This window comes from Pseudonaja textilis, chromosome 6, assembly GCF_049901715.1.
Source record: "Pseudonaja textilis isolate UNSWEBS1 chromosome 6, rPseTex1.2, whole genome shotgun sequence".
In the NCBI taxonomy this organism is placed as follows: Eukaryota; Metazoa; Chordata; class Lepidosauria; order Squamata; family Elapidae; genus Pseudonaja; species Pseudonaja textilis.
Window position 1 is genome coordinate 54,730,826 of NC_141995.1, and position 18,867 is coordinate 54,749,692.

The following is an 18,867-nucleotide window of genomic DNA, read 5'->3' on the forward strand; positions in this document are numbered from 1 at the left end:
TGGTGTGGTGGGACTTGCCTGGAGCCAGGCCTATGTTTTCCTTTCTTTTTTCCCACCTCCTGAATCACGCACAAAGCGCATTCACACAACCCCTGCCTCCCTTCAAGTCATGTCTGATTACGAATAAAAGAACAAAGGAGTTGCTGTCAATTTTGCCACCCAAGCATTGTTCAAACCTTTGCTTTTTGGCTGCTGAGAAAACGAAGACCGTGAGGGGTGGAAGATTAAAAGACTAATTAAAGATGTATAAAAGCTCTGTAGAAATGAAATTCAGAAACTGGGCGGAGGGAGGGATGGTGATGTAAAAGAAAAGTTAGTTACAGGAAGTGTCCAATTGAGTTTCACGAAGGATAGTTTCAAGTCTGTTGCTAAAAAGGGACATGTGCTGGAAATGAGGAGGTAGATAGAGAAACAAGCAATGAATTATTGCTGAAGTTTGCAGGCTAAAGATAAGATGTGTCAAAAAAGAAAGTAAATTGATGCACCACAACCGAAATGTTGTTTTGAAATACTGAAGCATTTCAGGAAGAGATGGTTAGAGGAAGGCATTTTGATATTTACTGGGGGGGCCTACAAAGGCCCTGACACAGCTCCCTGCGCCAATGTTTTGGCTGCCAGAGGCTCTGTGGGCCAGTCCTTTGCTATTTCCAGGCTGGCCTGCAGGCCAGATTTAAGCACCCTCCGGGCCAGATCTGGGTTTGAAACCCCTGTGGTAGAACAATTGATCCGCTAAGGCAGTGGGCCCCAACCTTTTGGGTACCAGGGACTGGTTCCATGGAGAAAACTTTTTCCGCAGACTGGAGTGGGCATGGTTTTTCATGCTGCCTGCATACACCACGAATGGAGCTTCACTTGTTTGTGAAGCCCAGTTTCTGGTATGCCGCGCACTGGCGCCAGTCAATGGACTAGGACCATGATGGCGAACCTATGGCATGCATGCCACAGGTGGCACATGGAGCCATTTGTGCAGGCTCGCGAGCCCCAGCCAAACATCTGCACTGAGCATGCGCGCACCTCCCAGCTCATTTTCAGCCCGTTTGAGGCCTCTTTTTGGCCTCCCTGAGGCTCGAGGGAAGTCTCTGCAGCCTTGGGAGGCCAAAAAACGGGCCTTCTGGAAATACCCAAAGTGCCCATTTTCAGCCTCCAGAGGCTCTGGGGCCTGGAGGAGGCCATTTTCACCCTCCCAGGGGCCCAAGGGAACCCTCTGCAGCATTTGGAGGCCAAAAACTTGGCCCATTTTGGCACTTCCGGTATTTGGGGCACGGGAGCCCAGAAAGGTTAGCCACCACTGGACTAGGAGTTTGAGATCCCTGAACTAAGAGATCTAGGTATGTTTAATCTAACAAACAGGAAATTTAGGGGAGACCTGATACAGTCTTCCAATTCTTAAAGGGGTGTCACAGGGAAGAGAGGGTCAATTTATTTCTCATAGAATATGTCCATGAGGGGACTTTCCAATACTTTCATCACACTGATGTCCTGGATTGCCTTTTACCTTGAAACCAAAATGTATGCCCAGCTGGGCATAGAAGGTTATCTTGTTCCAATCTTCTATTTCCATTGGTTGCCAGCAAAACCAACACCACTGCAGGCTTATGACTCCAACACAACACCCCCAAGCTTTGAAGCTGCCAAGCTGCAGTTGCTTCTTGCACTTTTCCTATCTGCTAGTGCAACAGTTCATAGAATTGAGCCGCCGGCTAATGGAACTAATTGATTGAACAAGGCTGATGAGAAGCATGGGAGAACTCCATTATTACAGCAACAGAAGCAAAAAGAGAGAGGGGGAGGGGGAAGCAATTAGGATAGAAGGGAGGCAGAAAATAATCACCAGATAATTATTTTCCAGTCACCTGTTAAAATTGACTTCACTACCAAATACAATCACAGAACAAATATTAAAAGAAGGGGAAAAATATCGATAAGCACACAGAGGGGAACAAAATATTGGCTCCATGGCAAGTGTTGGACAGCAAACAAAAGGAACACGATGGCAACACTCAGTCATGAACTCCGTAGAGATTTTGTGCAGCAGGTCACCAAGGACTTTTTTTTATTATTAATGAGCATAATTTGGTGTGATCTGAAAAAGAAAGGGCCCCCACACATGGTCAGATATTATTGCTGGTAGCAGGGAATCATTTAAAAATCACCAAAATGTGGGAAATTTGTGAGCATATTCATGTACCTTTGCTTCCTTCGTAGATGATGATGATGATGGTGATCGTCACTGTGGTTGGTCATACAACCAGATATTTAGACTAAATTTGGCATTTGTATCCACCTACCAAATCTTTTCCAGGGATCTGGGATAGGTATGTATTGTTTGATGGTGTTAAAGGTATATTCATAGGATGTAAGTCTTTACAAATACAGGTTCCTTTTGCAATTGATGGTAATTTTGTCAATGGCAGAGGTTTCAAATGAAGGAGAGGGAGCGGGAGGAGGAGGAGGAGGAGGAGGAGGAGGAGGAGGAGGAGGAGGAGGAGGAAATCTATAATTAGATCACAGTCGAAGACTGATGGAAACTTAATAATTCATGTCCTAACCAATGACCTAAGAAGTATTATTATATACAGAAAAATGTGAAACCATAGCTGCCAGTTCTTTACCTGGTGTTGGCCTTCATATGCATCAGGTTCATAGGATCATAGGCTGGAAGGAAACCTCCAGTCCATCATTTTTGCATCATCCCAAGAATTTAGGATGTCATTCATATCTCAGTGTAGTATATGTGCTGATCCAAGCGCTGTGGCCATATCTTCTTCTTTCTTTTATTTTCAGACCATTCTGCGTGAAAAGATAAAGGACCCGTGCATGAGAGCATTGAAGGCTTTCCCAGATTTGAGGTGCTGTTGTTGTGAGAAAGGGCATTTCTTGGGGAAGTTGGAATAGAAGGAAGAATGAGTTGAAAGGAAGGTTCATACAAGTAGGAATCAGTCAAAAAAAGGCAAAGCTCCAAGAACTTTTCACTGGGAAATCAAACCTGTGTTTGATGGCTAAGCAAAGCACCGAAGAACAATATTTCATTATTGTTGCAATTATTATTTCTTTCAGGTCAGTTTCTCAGCCTTTGCAGCAACAATACGGCTTCTCTCCTCATAGGATAGTCATGTGCATGATTATGACTGTAGCACTTTGATCTCCCAAAGCTATTTTCTGTCCCTTCCTGGTGCCTGTCACTTTCCCTTGAAGGAGCTGGAGGCTGGGGGTTGACCATATAACCAATGATCTTCTCATTAACCAAGCCTTTCCAAGCCAGCCCTTAGCAAGAGGCAGTCCAGAAGCAAACAGGAGAAGAAGAAGTTATAAAGGAAGGAATGGAGAAGCATGAACATGATTTGCAGTGAAAGGTTCCATACCTGTTGCTTGTTTTTCTTGTTCCAAGATTTGAAGGGCTCCTACAGGGGTGGGCTTCAAAATTTTCAGCAATGGGTTCTCTGCCTGGTTGCTGGGTGGGCGTGGCTATGGTGGGTTTGGCCTAGTCGGCCTCCTGCACCATGGTGTGTGTGTGGGGGGGAGCATTTTCACCTTCCCCAGGCTCCGAAGGCTTTCCTTGAGCCTCTGGGAGGGTGAAAACTGCCTCCCTCAGCCTCCTGTTCAGGGCAACCAAAGAAGACCCAGCTGATCAGCTGGGACTCAAAGGGAGGCAGAGAGTAGTTGGGGGCGGGGCCAGTCAGAGGTGGTATTTGCCGGTTCCCCGAACTACTCAAAATGTCCACTACTGGTTCTCCAGAACTGGTCAGAACCTGCTGAATACCCATCTCTGGGCAATAGCACCTTTTTATGGTCTCCTGTTAAGACTGGGCAAGGAGAAATTTATCCTTAGTTCTAAGTTGCTTCTCTCCTTGATTAGTTTCCACCCATGGCTTCTTGTCCTGCCCTCAGGTGCTTTGGAAAATAGCTTGAACCCCTCTTCTTTGTGGCAGCCCCTCAAATATTGGAACTCTGCTATCACTCTAGTCCTTCTGTCACCCCTAGCCCTTCTTTTCACGAGACTAATACAGCTCATCAGTCTGGCATCCACACTGCACATCAGACATTAATACAATTGAGCATGTCCAGAAATATTTCACGAGAAGAGTACTACACTCCTCTGCTCGCAACAGAATACCCTGTATCACCAGCTTGAAATTTTGGGCTTGGACAACCTTGAACTACACCGCCTATGGTGAGACTTAAGAGTAGCACATAAAATTATCTGCTACAATGTCCTACCAGTCAATGACTACTTCAACTTCAACCACAATACAAGAGCACACAACAGATACAAACTCAATGTAAGCCGCTTCAAACTTGATTGCAGAAAGTACGAGTGGTCAATGCCTAGAATGCACTATCTGACTCTGTAGTTACATCCTCTAACCCCCACTCCTTTAACCTCAAACTAACCACTATTAACCTCACGCCGTTCCTCAGAGGACTGTAAGGGGCGTGCATAAGTGCACCATCATGCCGACCATCCCTGTCCTATTGTCTCCATTTATTCGTACCTATTTCTTACTCATGTTTATATTTTTACCTATTATCTTGTAAGCAATTGACAAATCCAATCAAATCAATCAATCAATCAACCAATACTAAAAATACCCAATTCATACCCTTTCTTCATATGCTTTATGTTTGCTTCTAGGTGTTTGCAGATCTGTTGCTTCAACTCGGGGAAGTTTACGAAATAACATTTTTATGTCCTTACTTCTCATCTTTAAATCCTCTCCCCCTTTTTAAAAAATATATTATTTTGAAAAAAAAAAAAACTTGTTAGGAACTAGATATGTGAACCCACCTGGAAACCCTGTGTGTTGGTTACAGAATGCAAAATGCAATTTGCAGCAGACAATAGCAACTCCTTCGCTTTGTGAACCATTTGGAATCAGGTTTATTACATTTTGTTTCCTGAGCTTATCACAGCAATGCATAAAATCTGCCATGAAGAACTTGCAGCTCATAAAATCACCAGATGAAATTTCAGTGCAGGAGCTGCCTGGACTCCCGCCAATGTGCCATTCTCCCTGCTATGCCTACGCAAAACTGCTGTGCTTTTGGAAAGCCACACAACTGGATGCGTCGTAGCATTAATTGGACTTCATTGTTGAATACCTTATATTATACCATGGCTTCGTGGCAGTGAAATAGCCACATTTACTCCCAGAAGGATCTAGGGAAGACCTTTCTCTCATCTTTCATCTTTTTGGGGGTGTGTGTCATTTTTTTTAACCAAGTGACTGTTGACTTCTGGAGATGGACTGGACCAGGGGTGTCAAACTGGATTTCTTTGATGGCTGGATCAGCATTGTAGTTCTACTCCGTGGCTGGGGGGAGGGGGCAGGGGGACAGGACAGATGCCTCCTGCAGCACCCCACTGTCCAAAATGGGGTACAGGGGTTCCACGTGTCTCATTTTCACCCTACATGGCCTCCTGTAAGACTCTGCTGGCTGTTTTTTGGCTGTTTTTTGCCCAGTTTTGGACCTGTTTTCTGCCTCATTTTGGGGGCTGTTTTGGGAGTAGGAGCCCATCCTAGCCAAAAACGGAGCTCATGAAGGCCATGTGTGTCCCCCCCCCCCAGCTCCATTTTTGTTGGCAGAGGTTTGCAAGAGGCTGAAAGATGGTGGATTGTTGAGAGACCGTTTTCACTGGCTCCGGCCCCCACAGGTGCTCCCGACACAAGTGACATCAAGCAGACCACACCCACCCCGGCCCCCTGAGTTCAAACACAGCCCTGAGGTGGCCCTCAATGAAATCGAGTTTGACACCCCTGATCTGGATATTACTTGAAACCACTGGATTAGGCCTCCCACATCTTTTGCTAAGCTCCCTAGAGGGGGAGAGGCTCACCCAGAAGGATGGAGATAGGTGTAGTAAATTTGGCTACTGTGGATGTATCCAAGATGGGGAAGGTAGCAGCAGATGATGGTGATCTCCTCTCAAACCTATAGTAGAACACATTCAAGTCATCTTCCAGTTGATGATTCTCTTCAGTAAGGGAGGGAGGGTCTACTGTAGCCAATGATCTTCAGGCTTATCCACACATTTCCTAGTTCATTAGCAGAGAACTGATTGCTCAGCTTTTCAAAGTAATTTCTCTTTGCTACCCCGAACTCCCTTGCTAATACATTTCTGGCCTGATTGTAGGAAATCCTCTCTTGTTTCCTGTAGACCTCTTCTTTGGCATGATGTAGCTGTTTGAACTTAGCTGTGAACCAGGGTTTATTATTATATATGTGCAAGCTTCTGGTAGGCCTTTGGTAATATGCCATGTAGAAAAACAAGATTTCATCGCGAAGCTTGGCTGTGCTAAGTATTGGCAGTGTCATAAGTATATATAAGTATAAGCATTCATTATTCCACACTTTCCTATATTCTTGCACATAATTTTAGTGAAGCCTAACATTCCTTTGATTATTATTGGTATTTTATTTAGTGAAGAAATTATTAAGTCCGCTAAGGTGAAAGATGTCTCCAGAGCATATAGTTCTTCTGACATAATTGTAATTACAAGTGTTTGGTAGAAACATTAGGTTATCACCTGTTGTTCTCACACATCCCACAAATTCATGTCATTGGTGTATTATTTGTATGTTATCTATATTCACAATTCAAGGCAGGTATATATCAACCTCAGCCCTCTCCAACAGATACTCTGAAAGAATTGAAGGTTACCATGAAACTTGTAAGTTACCACAATCTATCCCAATAAGTCGCTGTTGGTGAGGTTACCTTATTTATTTATTTGTGCAGAAACTGTAGTTGGATTCGATGTATATTAAAAAAATCTCACAGAACTTGTCCCTGGATATATCTTATTTACACCTTTATTTAAACTTTTCAACAATACAACTTTCAAACATCCATGTATTTATACATACAGGCACTGTGCATATATTTATATTTATATATATATATATATATATTTATATAAAAATATTTTTAACTCAAGAACCTAAGAGTGGAGAAGACTTTATTGCTACAGTTTAGCATTGACATGAGAACACAACCGAACAAAACCCATCTGAAAATCTCAAGCTGCTGCATAAACTACATTTGAACAAAAAACAAAATTATAAAAATATAGCTTTTGAGACTCTTAAAAAGAAAAAAAAATAAATCATCGAAGTGCCAATGAAGTACCGCTGTGCCTATAATTATTAGAATTTTGCGAATAACTGCTATAAATGCCAAAGAGCATTTTTCTGGTAGCTTTAAAACCTTTAGGAATGTAAAAGTGTATGACTCAAGCCCTGTTTTCACCTTCTGTACAGAAATATACATCGAATTTGGGAAGCTCCCTAATCACCTCTCTTAACTCTGACAGATTCAACAAAAATGCTACCTTCTCTTGAGAGATTTGTGATAATTTTAATATCTGGATGGTTCTGCGCCTAGCCTTTTTGACTTCTGGGAGGACAGAACGGAACGATGCATTCACATCTTGAATAAACATGAATTTTGGTCTCTCTTGCAATTTGGGAATCCCAAGATGGGGCTATATCCTATTCAAATTAGGTAGGGCTCCCTCGCTTCAGATCTGGTCGAATGGGTGAAAGTCAGAGAAATAAGACAGAAGAATTCCACCTGCAGCACCATTCCCCAGCCTTACGGCGTGAGGAGCAGGGACGGAGAGACCTCTACTGTGGTTCACTGAGGGGAAAAGGTAGATTCTTCCATGCAACTGGGAATCCATTTTGCAAGGTTTCCAACCCTACATTTCCAAGCCTTACCAGGGTTGAGTGCCAAAAGGAGAAGGATCCCTTTCATACACTCTTGTACAGATTCAAATGTGTCAGCTGTTGTGCCTTTTACGGGCACTGAACGTGAAAACAGGGCTAACGCCAGCCTTCTCCAGTGGTGCCATCTAGGTATAAGGTAGACCTTTAGCTGAGACCTCTCAGATGGAACGGTCAGCCCAATGGCTCCACTGAGCAGGTAAGGTTTTGACAGTACACACAAATACTTTGCAGAGCCTTCCCTTTGATCAGCATACAAAGATACTCTGCTAGTGCTCGTGTGAAGTCTATTCCTTTCACAGAAGAGAATGGGAATCCTATGTACTTAAGGAGTTTAGACTAAACCATTCCCCATAAAACCCTGGCAAAATTTGGAAAGGTGCAACAGTATAACAGTGCAAGCGTCCATAAAATTGGCTGGCCCGTTTTTTTTGTAGCTATAACCCTAAACTACATAGAAGAATACCAAATTATAGATCAGATTACAGAGCAAAGGCTAATGGCATTTAAGCCAAGGGGGGCATTAGGAGTGCATCTGAATTATCTTGCCTTTGGAGAAGTATTTAATAACATTGCAATAGGGCAAATAATTGCTTTTATCAAAAATGTATGTAAATGTAACAATACAGGTAATGTAAATAACAGGACGAGAGAGGCCTAGTGCACTCTAAATAAATTAATATTTTAGAATTTGTTAGACTTATTCTAAAGACTTCCCTGGATGTTTTGCATTTAAGAGAAAGATGCATGTTCAGAAAAAAAAAAACCAATGGATACACTTAACTGCTGTTTACCTGCCAATGCTCTGATTTTAACATGTTATTAGTTATTTTTCTCAATGCTGACATACCCAAATATGAAGCAACACAGGTAAGTAAGATGTTCTCAGATGTAACTAAGGGATGGTTTACCTTTAATAATTTTTCAAAGTATAAAAAAAATGCACTCCTGATAAAATTTGTGGAGTTTTATCAAATCTAATTTGACTGATTTAAATACACGCTGTCACACCTATACACAAATTCAACCAGTGAGCCATCTTTTCACTCAATCTACAGGAGCTACACAAAGAATATATGACTATCTGTTTTGAAACACAAGTAGACGTATGTCTTCACCAGACTGGGAAATCCACCATATTTGATATTACTTTTTTTTAACACTCTCTTACAAATGAAGATACTGTGGGAAACCATCAGGACTATTGTATCTGAGTTACAAATTCTGAACAACCACTAGAAGGCAGCAAAGAGACATGGAAAACTCTTAAAACTCTCTGCTCCCACCTAGTGGTTCATCTGATAGGCCAGATGCAGACACCCTGAACATAGACAAAAAGGCAGCAAGAAAGGCAGCGAGAAAACAGTACAGAAAATACGTCTGTTAGAATATGAACTCTGTGGAGAAAAACAAGGCAGGTAAATTATTTTTCGTCCCTCTCATGTTATATATTTTCTGCTTAGAGCAGAGTTTCTTTAACCATGGCAACTTTGAGAGGTATGGATTTCAACTTCCAGAATTCTGGGAGTAAAGTCTACACCTCTTAAAATTGCCAAGGTGGAGAAACACTGGCCTAAAGTGAAACATTTGGAAATACTGAACAAAGGCATAAGCAAGGTGGAACTGGCAGTAACTCAAAGCTAGGGACTCTGGTTCTCCAAAAAGTTACAATTTTAACATCCATGACTATGAGCTTGCTTCACAGCCATAAGTTCCTCAACTTTCTACGAGAAATAAGTTCTGTTTGATGCTCATTCAAGATTTGTTTCTCAACCAAGTGTTACCTCCTTGTTCTTGGATTTGGAATGTCAGTTTTTTTCTTTTTTCTTTTGCTTTCGTTCTACCCCACTAAGATTTAGGAAATAATGGAAATTACTCAAATATTTCCTCTTCCACACCCAACACATCAACATTTTGGACTCAGGTGTTCTGATGCCTTTCATACGATGCTCTTCTTTTAAAAAAACAACAACCCATACTTATTTTTGAAACTGCTATTTCCCACTCCCAAATCTGATTCTATATTGCCATTGCCTATAATATAGCAATTATGCATATCCTAGCAAGCAGTGTTAACAATGGTGTGACTGGGCAGTCTAATTTTGTATGTGATTAAAAAGAAAGCAACACAGAGCAACTCCTGCAATACTTCTACTACCATTAGAACGACAGATCGTCATTTTGAAACAGTACATTCTCCAGCAAGATGGGTTGAGTCTATTTTCAAACATCCTCGTGCGTGAGTAAGGGCTGAGTTGACGAAGAGCTGCTACCCACCGAGTTAATTCTTACAGAGTGATCTGCGGCATTTCCTTGACTACAAATGCTGTTTGAAACATTGGAGTAAATCTGGAAAAGATAGAAATCAGAATCAGTCTATTGGACACCACACCAAACAACCGATATATTTCTTTTTGCATCTCATCCATGAAAGCCAACGCTGTGTAGCTTTCAACAATCTGATAAAAATGTATTATAAAAGCTTGAGCACTGTAATTTTAGGGACTGCTTTTTGCTTGCATGGAATATTGATTCTGTTTATGATTTCTTTGCTTCGTTATCTACATTTTATGGAGATTTCAATTACCATATCATGAGAGGCAATCAACAGACATATTTTCATGTAGTTATTTTGATGGATGTGTGCAATGCTAATCAATAAGTGGTGTTCATTCATTTTGACTGCGATAATCTCAACATTGTTTTTTAGAGATAATAATTTTACTTCAACCATGCGTCCTCCCAGTTTTCAGAAAGTAGTTTCCATTTATAAAATGAATAGTGTTTAATTCAAGCATCAATTAAATGAGAGATATATATAGAGTGAGAGAGTGGGGGAAAGAGAGTGTGGAAGAGAGGGAGAAAGAGGGAAGGAGGGAGGGAGGGAGGGGCTGAGGGCTGCAGATATTAAAGGAATGGTTTTGTATTCACCTTTAAATACACTTGATTAGGTTTCAATGTCTGTATTGAGATCATTTGACCAGAGAAATGCTACGGTGGCCTAAACTTTGAAGATCGGTCATAAGTACTACTTCCTCAGCACTGTTTTAAGCCTAAATGGTTGCTGAAGAAGTGGTTAAGTAATGACCACCTGCAGCTAAAAGTTGTTTGAAGAAAAAGAAAAACCCTGAATAATGAAGGCAACGTAGGCTGCAGAACATCAAAACTGATTAAGAAGAAGAAGAAAAGCAGTTAAGCATTTGTTTAACTTTGATTTTTTTATTTTTACCTTGTAAATTTTAACCTTGTGTTTAAAATGCGTTTTTAGTTTTTGATTTCATATTATGCATATTGTCTTGTTTGTAAACCACTTAGCTGAGATGGAGTGGCGTGCAAAATTGACTGATTGATTCATTCATCCATAGATAGATAAATAGATAGATAGATATTTTATTTATTTATTTATTTTGTCAAGCAAGTATTAGACAGGTATAAGTATAACAGATATAAGTATAAACATGATTATGAATAGATGAAATGGATACAAATAAAAAGGAACATTAGGACAAGGATGGTCAGCATGTTGGTGCACTTATGCCCTTTACAGACGTCTTAGGAAAGGGGTGAGGTCAACAGTAGACAGTCTAAGGTTAAAATTTTGGGGCTTTGGGGAAGAAACCAGAGTCAGGTAGAGTATTCCAGACATTGACCACTCTGTTGCTGAAATCGTAGGTAGATTTGTATGTATGTATGTATGTATGTATGCATGGGCTGCACTATGGTACTGGGCCACAGACCTATTGGCCTACCCTGATTGGAATCTACTTCACTGGCTGTTTTCAGTCATGTTAAAAAAGCCATGTGACCCTTACACACCAAAAGGAACTGTTAACACGGAACCCAAACAAAATAGTCACGACGGAAGCTTAATACCCACACACTTCTCTTGTTTTAATGCCCAGCTTTCAGACTTCCTTCCCTGTTGAGTAAAGAGAAGGCTTTTCAAATGTGAAATGTGAAAAATCACGGATGCATCGAGACAAAACAGCTGAAATCTGTGCCTTGAGCTGAGAATCCGACCAGCATCACAACAAAAGAGGACCAAAAATAATCCGTGGCAAAGAATAGTATGATGCCAATATGGGCAACCTAGCATAGGATCCATTAAAATGTATGTAAAGGTTTATGGATATGAAGGTGACACATTCTAATTGGTAATTATAAGGGAAACCTTGTTTTGTAAAGTTTGAAATGTGGAGGAATTTGTTGGGAAAGGATGATACAAGAATATGTAATGAAATTTTAAGCAGGACAGATAAAAGTATAAGCATAATGATTATGAAGATATGGAAAGTTTGAAAATGATATGAAATAGATTTAAAAATGAATGAGAAAGCTATAAAGTAAGCCTAAGGAAGATACTTAAGGGAAAATCAATGGAGAATGTATAAAGTAGTGATAAAATATGAAACTAAATATGAAATATGAATATGTAATTGAGATTATGTCTGTATGGAAAAGTGAAAACCTGGAACCACGCTGTTCACTAAAAAAAGATGTTCTATGTTAATTTTTGTTTTGTGAAAACTCAAATAAAATTGTTTTAAAAAAATGTATGTAAAGGTAGCCCTCGACTTTCAACAGTTCATTTAGTGACCATTTAAAGTTACAATGGCACTGAAAAAAAGTGACATGACCCATTTTTCACACTTATGACCTTTGTTAGTAACCCCATGGTCATGTGATCAAAATTCGGACGCTTGGCAACTGGTTCATACTTATGACCATTGCTGTGTCCCAAGGGGTCAAGGGATACCCTCTTGCGACCCTTCTGATGAGCGAAGTCAATGGGGAAGCCAGATTCACTTAACAACCAGGTTACTAACTGATCCGCTGCAGTGATTTCACTTAACAAAGGTGGCAAGAAAGATTGTAAAACGGGGGGCAAAACTCACTCAACAAATGTTTCGCTTCATGACAGAAATGTTGGGCTCAATTCTGGTCCTAAGACGAGGACTACTCGCATGTGTTAACTTTGTATGGCTGCCCATACAAAGTGGGTGGCCTGTTTAGATCAACAAGGGAGCCACCTCAAGGTATCACTGCCCCTGCCCCACAGGCGGGACGATACAGCCCGATTTTGAGGTACTTCTAGAAAATCAGTAGGGATAGAAATGATCTCATTTAGGGGGTGGGGAGAATTTTTCATAAAATGGACGACATGGTGGAGAATGGCCACCTTCTGGGCCCCAAGTGCAGTTCCTCCGACAAATAGGATGTATCTCATGCCGGATTCAGGTGGGACATTCAAGCCATCACCAAAAATTCAAGCGCCAAGACTGAAGTAAAGTTCCTCATGCACAAAATTGATTGGGAAAAGTCAGTAAGAATCATGGATGACTAAGTCCCTATACCGCTATGGCCGTGATGGTGAACCCATGGTATGCGTGCTGGAAGAAGCACGCAGAGCCACTTCTGCCGGCACATGAGAGGTCACCTGGAAGAGCCCCACAGTGCATGCGCCCCCGCCAGTCAGCTGATTGTTGGGTATCTGCCGTGCATACGCAGAGGCATGCGGCATGTGGGGGGTTGCATGAGCATATGCAGAGGCGTGCAGTGAACGCACAGGGGGACCCGCGCGCATGCATGGGGCAGGGGAGTTGCGTGCACATTGCATCATGGGTGCCGGCACGCGAGCGCACTTTTGACATGCAACTTGGAAAAGGTTAGCCAACACTGCGCTATGACCTGCCAAATATTGACAAGCCAGAAGTCTGCAGTCAATTGTCCGTTTCACTGGAACAATCCACCAAGTGGCAAAATATCTAGTCAAACTCACATCAGGAAAATACCGAAATCTGCCATAAACAACTGCAAAATATTTACAGAGAGGATTAAAAATGATCAAGGCTAGGTTTAGTAGAATATCAAAATGCAATAAAACCCCAATGTATTTTTTTTAAAAAAATGTACAGACTAGATGAATGCTGCATAAAGTGTTACTACACTGGGGAAACCACGACATTCCTAGCCTTGGAAGACAATAAGCACAAAAGGAATATCCAAAAGCAATTTAAGTGGAAACAATTAATTTCAAAAGGATTGGAATACAGAATTCTTTGGGCAATTAAAAAACAAAAACAAGCAGTGAGATTTATGATATGATCTGTCCAGAGGGAAATTAACCATTATTTTTTAACTTCCTCAATGACTATTAGTTTATTGCAGAAATGATGCATTGTTCTATACTATTACTTGTGTTGTGCATTAAACAATTGCTTTTTGTGTGTTTGACTGAAGATGGCAATGAAGGAAGTTCAAACAGAACAACCAAGCATTCGATTATTATGTGATGCACACTGCGCTGAAAGTACGCTAGGCGATAAAAGCCCAGAACTGTAGGTGCACAGTTGTTTCGCTGGAATTTTGCACAAATCATTCCATTTTTAATTCCACCTTTTAATTTGTAAAGTTCTATGTCTGAAAATTGAATTGGACAAATTGGAATTTGTCTGAAAATTCAATCTGTAGCATCTACCATTACTACATAATCATACTGGGAATACAGTGTCTCACTTGAATTCGTGTGGCTTTGAAATAGCAACTGCTACCCCGTTTCTCTGAAAATATGATCTATCCTGAAAGTAAGTCCTGGCTTGATTTTTTACACATGCACCCAGTATAAGCCCTAATCCCCAAAATAAGCCCTATTTAAGATCCTACCCATTCCAGAGTGCACAGGCAAAAATTAAGCTAGGGTGGGGACGGGGGTGGGTGGGCTTACTACTTACCTTTGGACAGTTGTAGCCAGGCCTTGCACAACCTGACACCTGCCTCGCCGGCCCCTTTCTTCTGTAGCTGGCAAGGCTTTCCTGAAGGCCTTAGTAGCTGATAACAAAGCTCCAGATCAATTCAGAGCTCTGTTATCTGCTGCAGGGGCCTTCAGGAAAGCCTTCCCAGCCACAGAAGAAGTTCCTGAAGGCCTTTGACAGCAAAAAGCAGGCCGGGGGCGACGTACGCAAATGAGTCAGAGAATGACTTCCCCCCAAAATAAGACCTGGTGCCTTTTTTGGTGGCAAAAAATATAACAGGATCTTATTTTCAGGGAAACACAGTAGTTTCTCTTATGGAACTATGATGGTTTGTCTCATTTCCCTTCCTTGACGTGCTACAGTTGAAAGACTACACACACTGTCTCCAATTTCTCCAATTGACCCAAGGTTGCAAACTAAGGTTTAAGCTCTACAGTTGATTAGTTGATTGTGCACCATTTATACTGTAATGCAAAATAACAATAACAACAATCATCATTATCTACTTGGAGAGGCACTGTCTGAATGCAAAGTGGTCTCTAGTTTTATTGGTTTCTCCCAGTGTTTGAAAGTAGATTGGTGAATGCTTACACTAGTCCTCATTTTACAACCACAATTGGGATTGGCAACTCAGCGGCTAAATGAAACAGTCACTAAGTGAAACCGCAACTGTGCTTAGAAACTTACTTCAGCTTCCCTTTGCTTTGCAGACTTTTTGCTTTGGAGCCAAAAGGTAGCATCCTCATTTGGAGTAAGCAGATTCAATAAATAGCAAAGGAATAGATTAAACCTACTAGGATTCACACGCTTCATCCCTCCTGAAGGTCACAGTTGGCAGGAAACTAAATCCCCCCCAAAACAAGAGATAAGAACCATGCTGAGGTTAGGACAGATGTGAGTTTTGGTTCTGATAGGGCAGTTAATCCGTTGTTCCACTTTATTGCATAAGTCAACAAAGAGACAGAAGGAGAACACTTTTGTCAAAGCTCACCAACTTTACATGTCTGCTGAGTAGCTCTTTAACAAGGCTCAGGGGAGTGTCATAAACTTGGTAGAGTCGGACTCTGAGGGAGAGGAGGAACAGCTGACAAGGAGTGGAGGTGTGGCTCCGGAGGTTGGGGAGGAGGCTGGGGAAGGGCAGAGGCTGGCTGGGCAGTCAGAAGAGGACCCAGGCCCATCCCCTCTGCATCCTGGGACATGCAGGGAGGAAAGGAGAAGGAAACAACTTGGCTTACGAGAGAGGAAGCGGCCACGATCCCCCTCATTGGTGGCAGCTGGGGAGAATAGTGTATAAGAGAGACGGTTAAAACACCGCATTGCCAGAAGCAAAGTGTGTTTTATTTGGGGCTGAAGTTACCTTGGTTGGCATCCTTCCAACAAACTGTGCCTTGTTATCTCCTTGAATTTGGTAATTACTTATCCTGGTCCGTTGTGGAAATTTTGTCATTGTAGTTTGTTTGGTTTTTTATTTCACCTCTATCTGCTCATTAAGTTCTGACTGAATTGCTTTCTTTGGAAGACTATTTTTGAGTAAGTTTTATCTCCAACTGAGAATTATTGAACAGTGGGGCCAAGTTGGACGCATTAAAGGACATTTATTTACATTTTGGATTGTGTTACATTTATGTTACACTCCAGGTCATCACAAGGAGGAAGCGTGGTTTGACACTTATACAGATAGTCTTGGACTCAGAACAGTTTATTTTGTGACTGTTTAAAGCAAGGGTCTTCAAACTTGGCGAGTTTAAGACTTGTGGACTTCAACCACCAGAATTCCTGAGCTAACATGACTTGGAGGAGGAATTCTGGGAGTTGAAGTTCACAAGTCTTAAAGCTGTCAAGTTTGGTTTAAAGTTACAATGGCACTGAAAACAGTGGCTTATGATCGTTTTTCACAGTTACAACCTTTGCAGCATCCCCAGGATCATGTGATCAAAATTCAGATGCTGGGCAGATGGTTCACACTTATGACCATTGCCGTGTCCCAAGGTCACGCTGTATTATCCTTTTGCAAACTTCTGGCAAGCCAAGTCAATGGGGGAAACCATACACTTAACAGTCAGGTTACTAATTTATCAACTGCAATGATTTCCTTAACGACTGTGGTAGGAAAGGCTGTAAAAGGGGGTGTGGGGGGGAGAAGCTCGCTTAACTAATGTCTCACTTAACAACATAAATTTGGGGGTCAATTGTAATCGTAAGTTGAGGACTACCTATAATGCACCCTTCTGTTTAACTATGTCTGGTATAGCTGGAGAGAGAGAGAGAGTCCGTTTTCCAATTCTCCAAATGCACCATTTAGTGGTGTTTTAAAGGTTTGTGTGTCCAGCAGCAGCCACAAAAGCCAATGCAATTCTAAGTTGCATTAAGAGAGGGATACAATCGAGATCAAGGGAGCCACTAATATCACTCTATAAAGCCTTAGTAAGATCACACCTAAGAGTACTGCATCCAGTTTTGGTCACCACATTAGAAAAAATACATAGAAAAAGTACAGAGAAGAGCAACCAGGATGATTAGGGGACTGGAGACTAAAACATGGGAAGAACGGTTGCAGGAACTGGAACCTACTCTAGTGGGTTCTACTCTAGTGAAGAATGCCTACTCTAGGGAAGAGAAGGACCAGGGGAGACAGGATAGCAGTCTTCCAATATTTGAGTGGCTTCCACAGAGAGGAGGAAGGGGTCAAGCTATTTTCTAAAGCACCTGTAGGCCAGACAAGGAATAATGGATGGAAACTGAACAAGGAGAGATTCAACCTGGAAATAAGGAGAAACTTTCTGACAGTGAGAACATGGTACAGAAGTTGCCTTTGGAAGTTGTGGGAGCGCCATCAGTTGAGACTTTCAAGGAGAGATTGGACTGCCATCTGTCAGAAATGGTGTAGGGTCTCCTGCTTGGGCAGGGGGCTGGACTAGATGACCTACAAGGTCCCTTCCAACTCTGATTATCTGTTATCTGTTTACTAAAGCCATACTTCAAACTCAGCTTCTCCCCAACAAAATCAGAGGGCATACCGAATAAAACTGAGGTGCACCCCTCTTTCAAAATCCAACTTTCTCAAAAGTCAGGTCCCCGCTTTATCTGAAATTTATTTGATCATCTTTTTTGGCGAGATGAATAGCATGTAAAGATATTTAGTGAAAAATGACCAAAGAGACTCTAAAGAAGAATAGGATACATGATGTATGTGTATGTAAATATATATATGTAAAGTAATATATATATATAAATAAATAAATAAATAAGGTAATTTAATAATAATACAATAAATAAGGACAGTAAACAAGCGATAGATATATTTGTAGTAAATGAATTGAATTGTCACTAAAGGATATACACACTGTTATGACAATGCTGTAAAATGTGAGAACTTTTTTCTCTTTTTAAAAATTCCCTGAAATCTTGAATAAACAAAATTATTTTTTAAAAAATTAAAAAAGAATGCCACATAAAACAAGATCTGTGTACAACTAACACCCGGTGTTGACACTCAGTCTCCCTTCGGAAGCTATGCTGAAATACCCAACACTTACATGACTTGTGGTGTCGGAGATCTGCTGTTCAATCAGTTGTACAATTTGCTTAAAAGTTGGCCTCTTCACAGGGTCGGCATCCCAACAGCTCTTCATGATGTTAAAGCTATGGATACAAGTTAGGATGAAGAAAATGAAAAACACCGATCGTAATTTTGAGCACGTTTTTTAGAAACTTTTAGAAAATTCATAGACAAAATTCATAGTTTGGTTCGTTTTGCCCAAACCAACCATTAGTTTCATCAGCAAAAGTGTAAAAACGCTTTCTTAAAACAATTCTGAAAAATGCAATGTGTGTCTAAGATCCCAGCCTCCCATTTGTCCTACAGCAGTAGATAAAGGATAATCGTTGTGCTTTTATATTATACTCCTTGGAAACTGAAAGAATTCTGCTTATGGCGCTTGCTGGAATTGTACATGCATTTTTTTTTAAATTCTCAATGTGAATGAATGCTGCTAACAGTCTGCAAGGGTTCACATGAAGTAAACTGTGAGGAATTCTAGAAGAGCTGAACTTATTTTATTAAGTACTGAGATAGGCATTCCTTATTTGTCCTGGAATGCTCACATGATCATCATTCAATGTGGCAATCACATGGGCATTCCAGAAAATGCTGCCAAAGGAGAGAAAAAAATTAAACTGATTGACAAGCTTATTAATTTTATCTACGTGCTAAAATAGGCATACGTACATAGACACACATGCTCTACTGGAAATAGATCCAACAATGATGTTTTAATTTACTCTTCAATTAACAGAAAAACAGAGTTGGAAGGGAACCTTCTAGTCCAGGCAGGAAAATTCATTTTTGCTGATTTTTAGGAGAGTAGCTATTGACACAGAGCAAACCCCC

At 41.1% G+C, this 18,867-nt stretch overlaps 1 protein-coding gene across 1 annotated transcript in view; it reads right to left on the bottom strand.

Annotated features, from left to right (window-relative positions):
* Positions 1-6,814: 6,814 nt before the first annotated feature.
* KIT (KIT proto-oncogene, receptor tyrosine kinase) overlaps positions 6,815-18,867 on the bottom strand; it is a 111,593-nt gene continuing 99,540 nt past the window's right edge. The window contains exons 20-21 of the mRNA XM_026699875.2: positions 18,014-18,119; positions 6,815-10,074 (exon numbers count right to left, since the gene is read on the bottom strand). Coding sequence (XP_026555660.1) covers positions 9,949-10,074; positions 18,014-18,119 — 232 coding nt within the window. The 3' untranslated portion in view covers positions 6,815-9,948. The remainder of the gene's footprint in view (positions 10,075-18,013; positions 18,120-18,867) is intronic.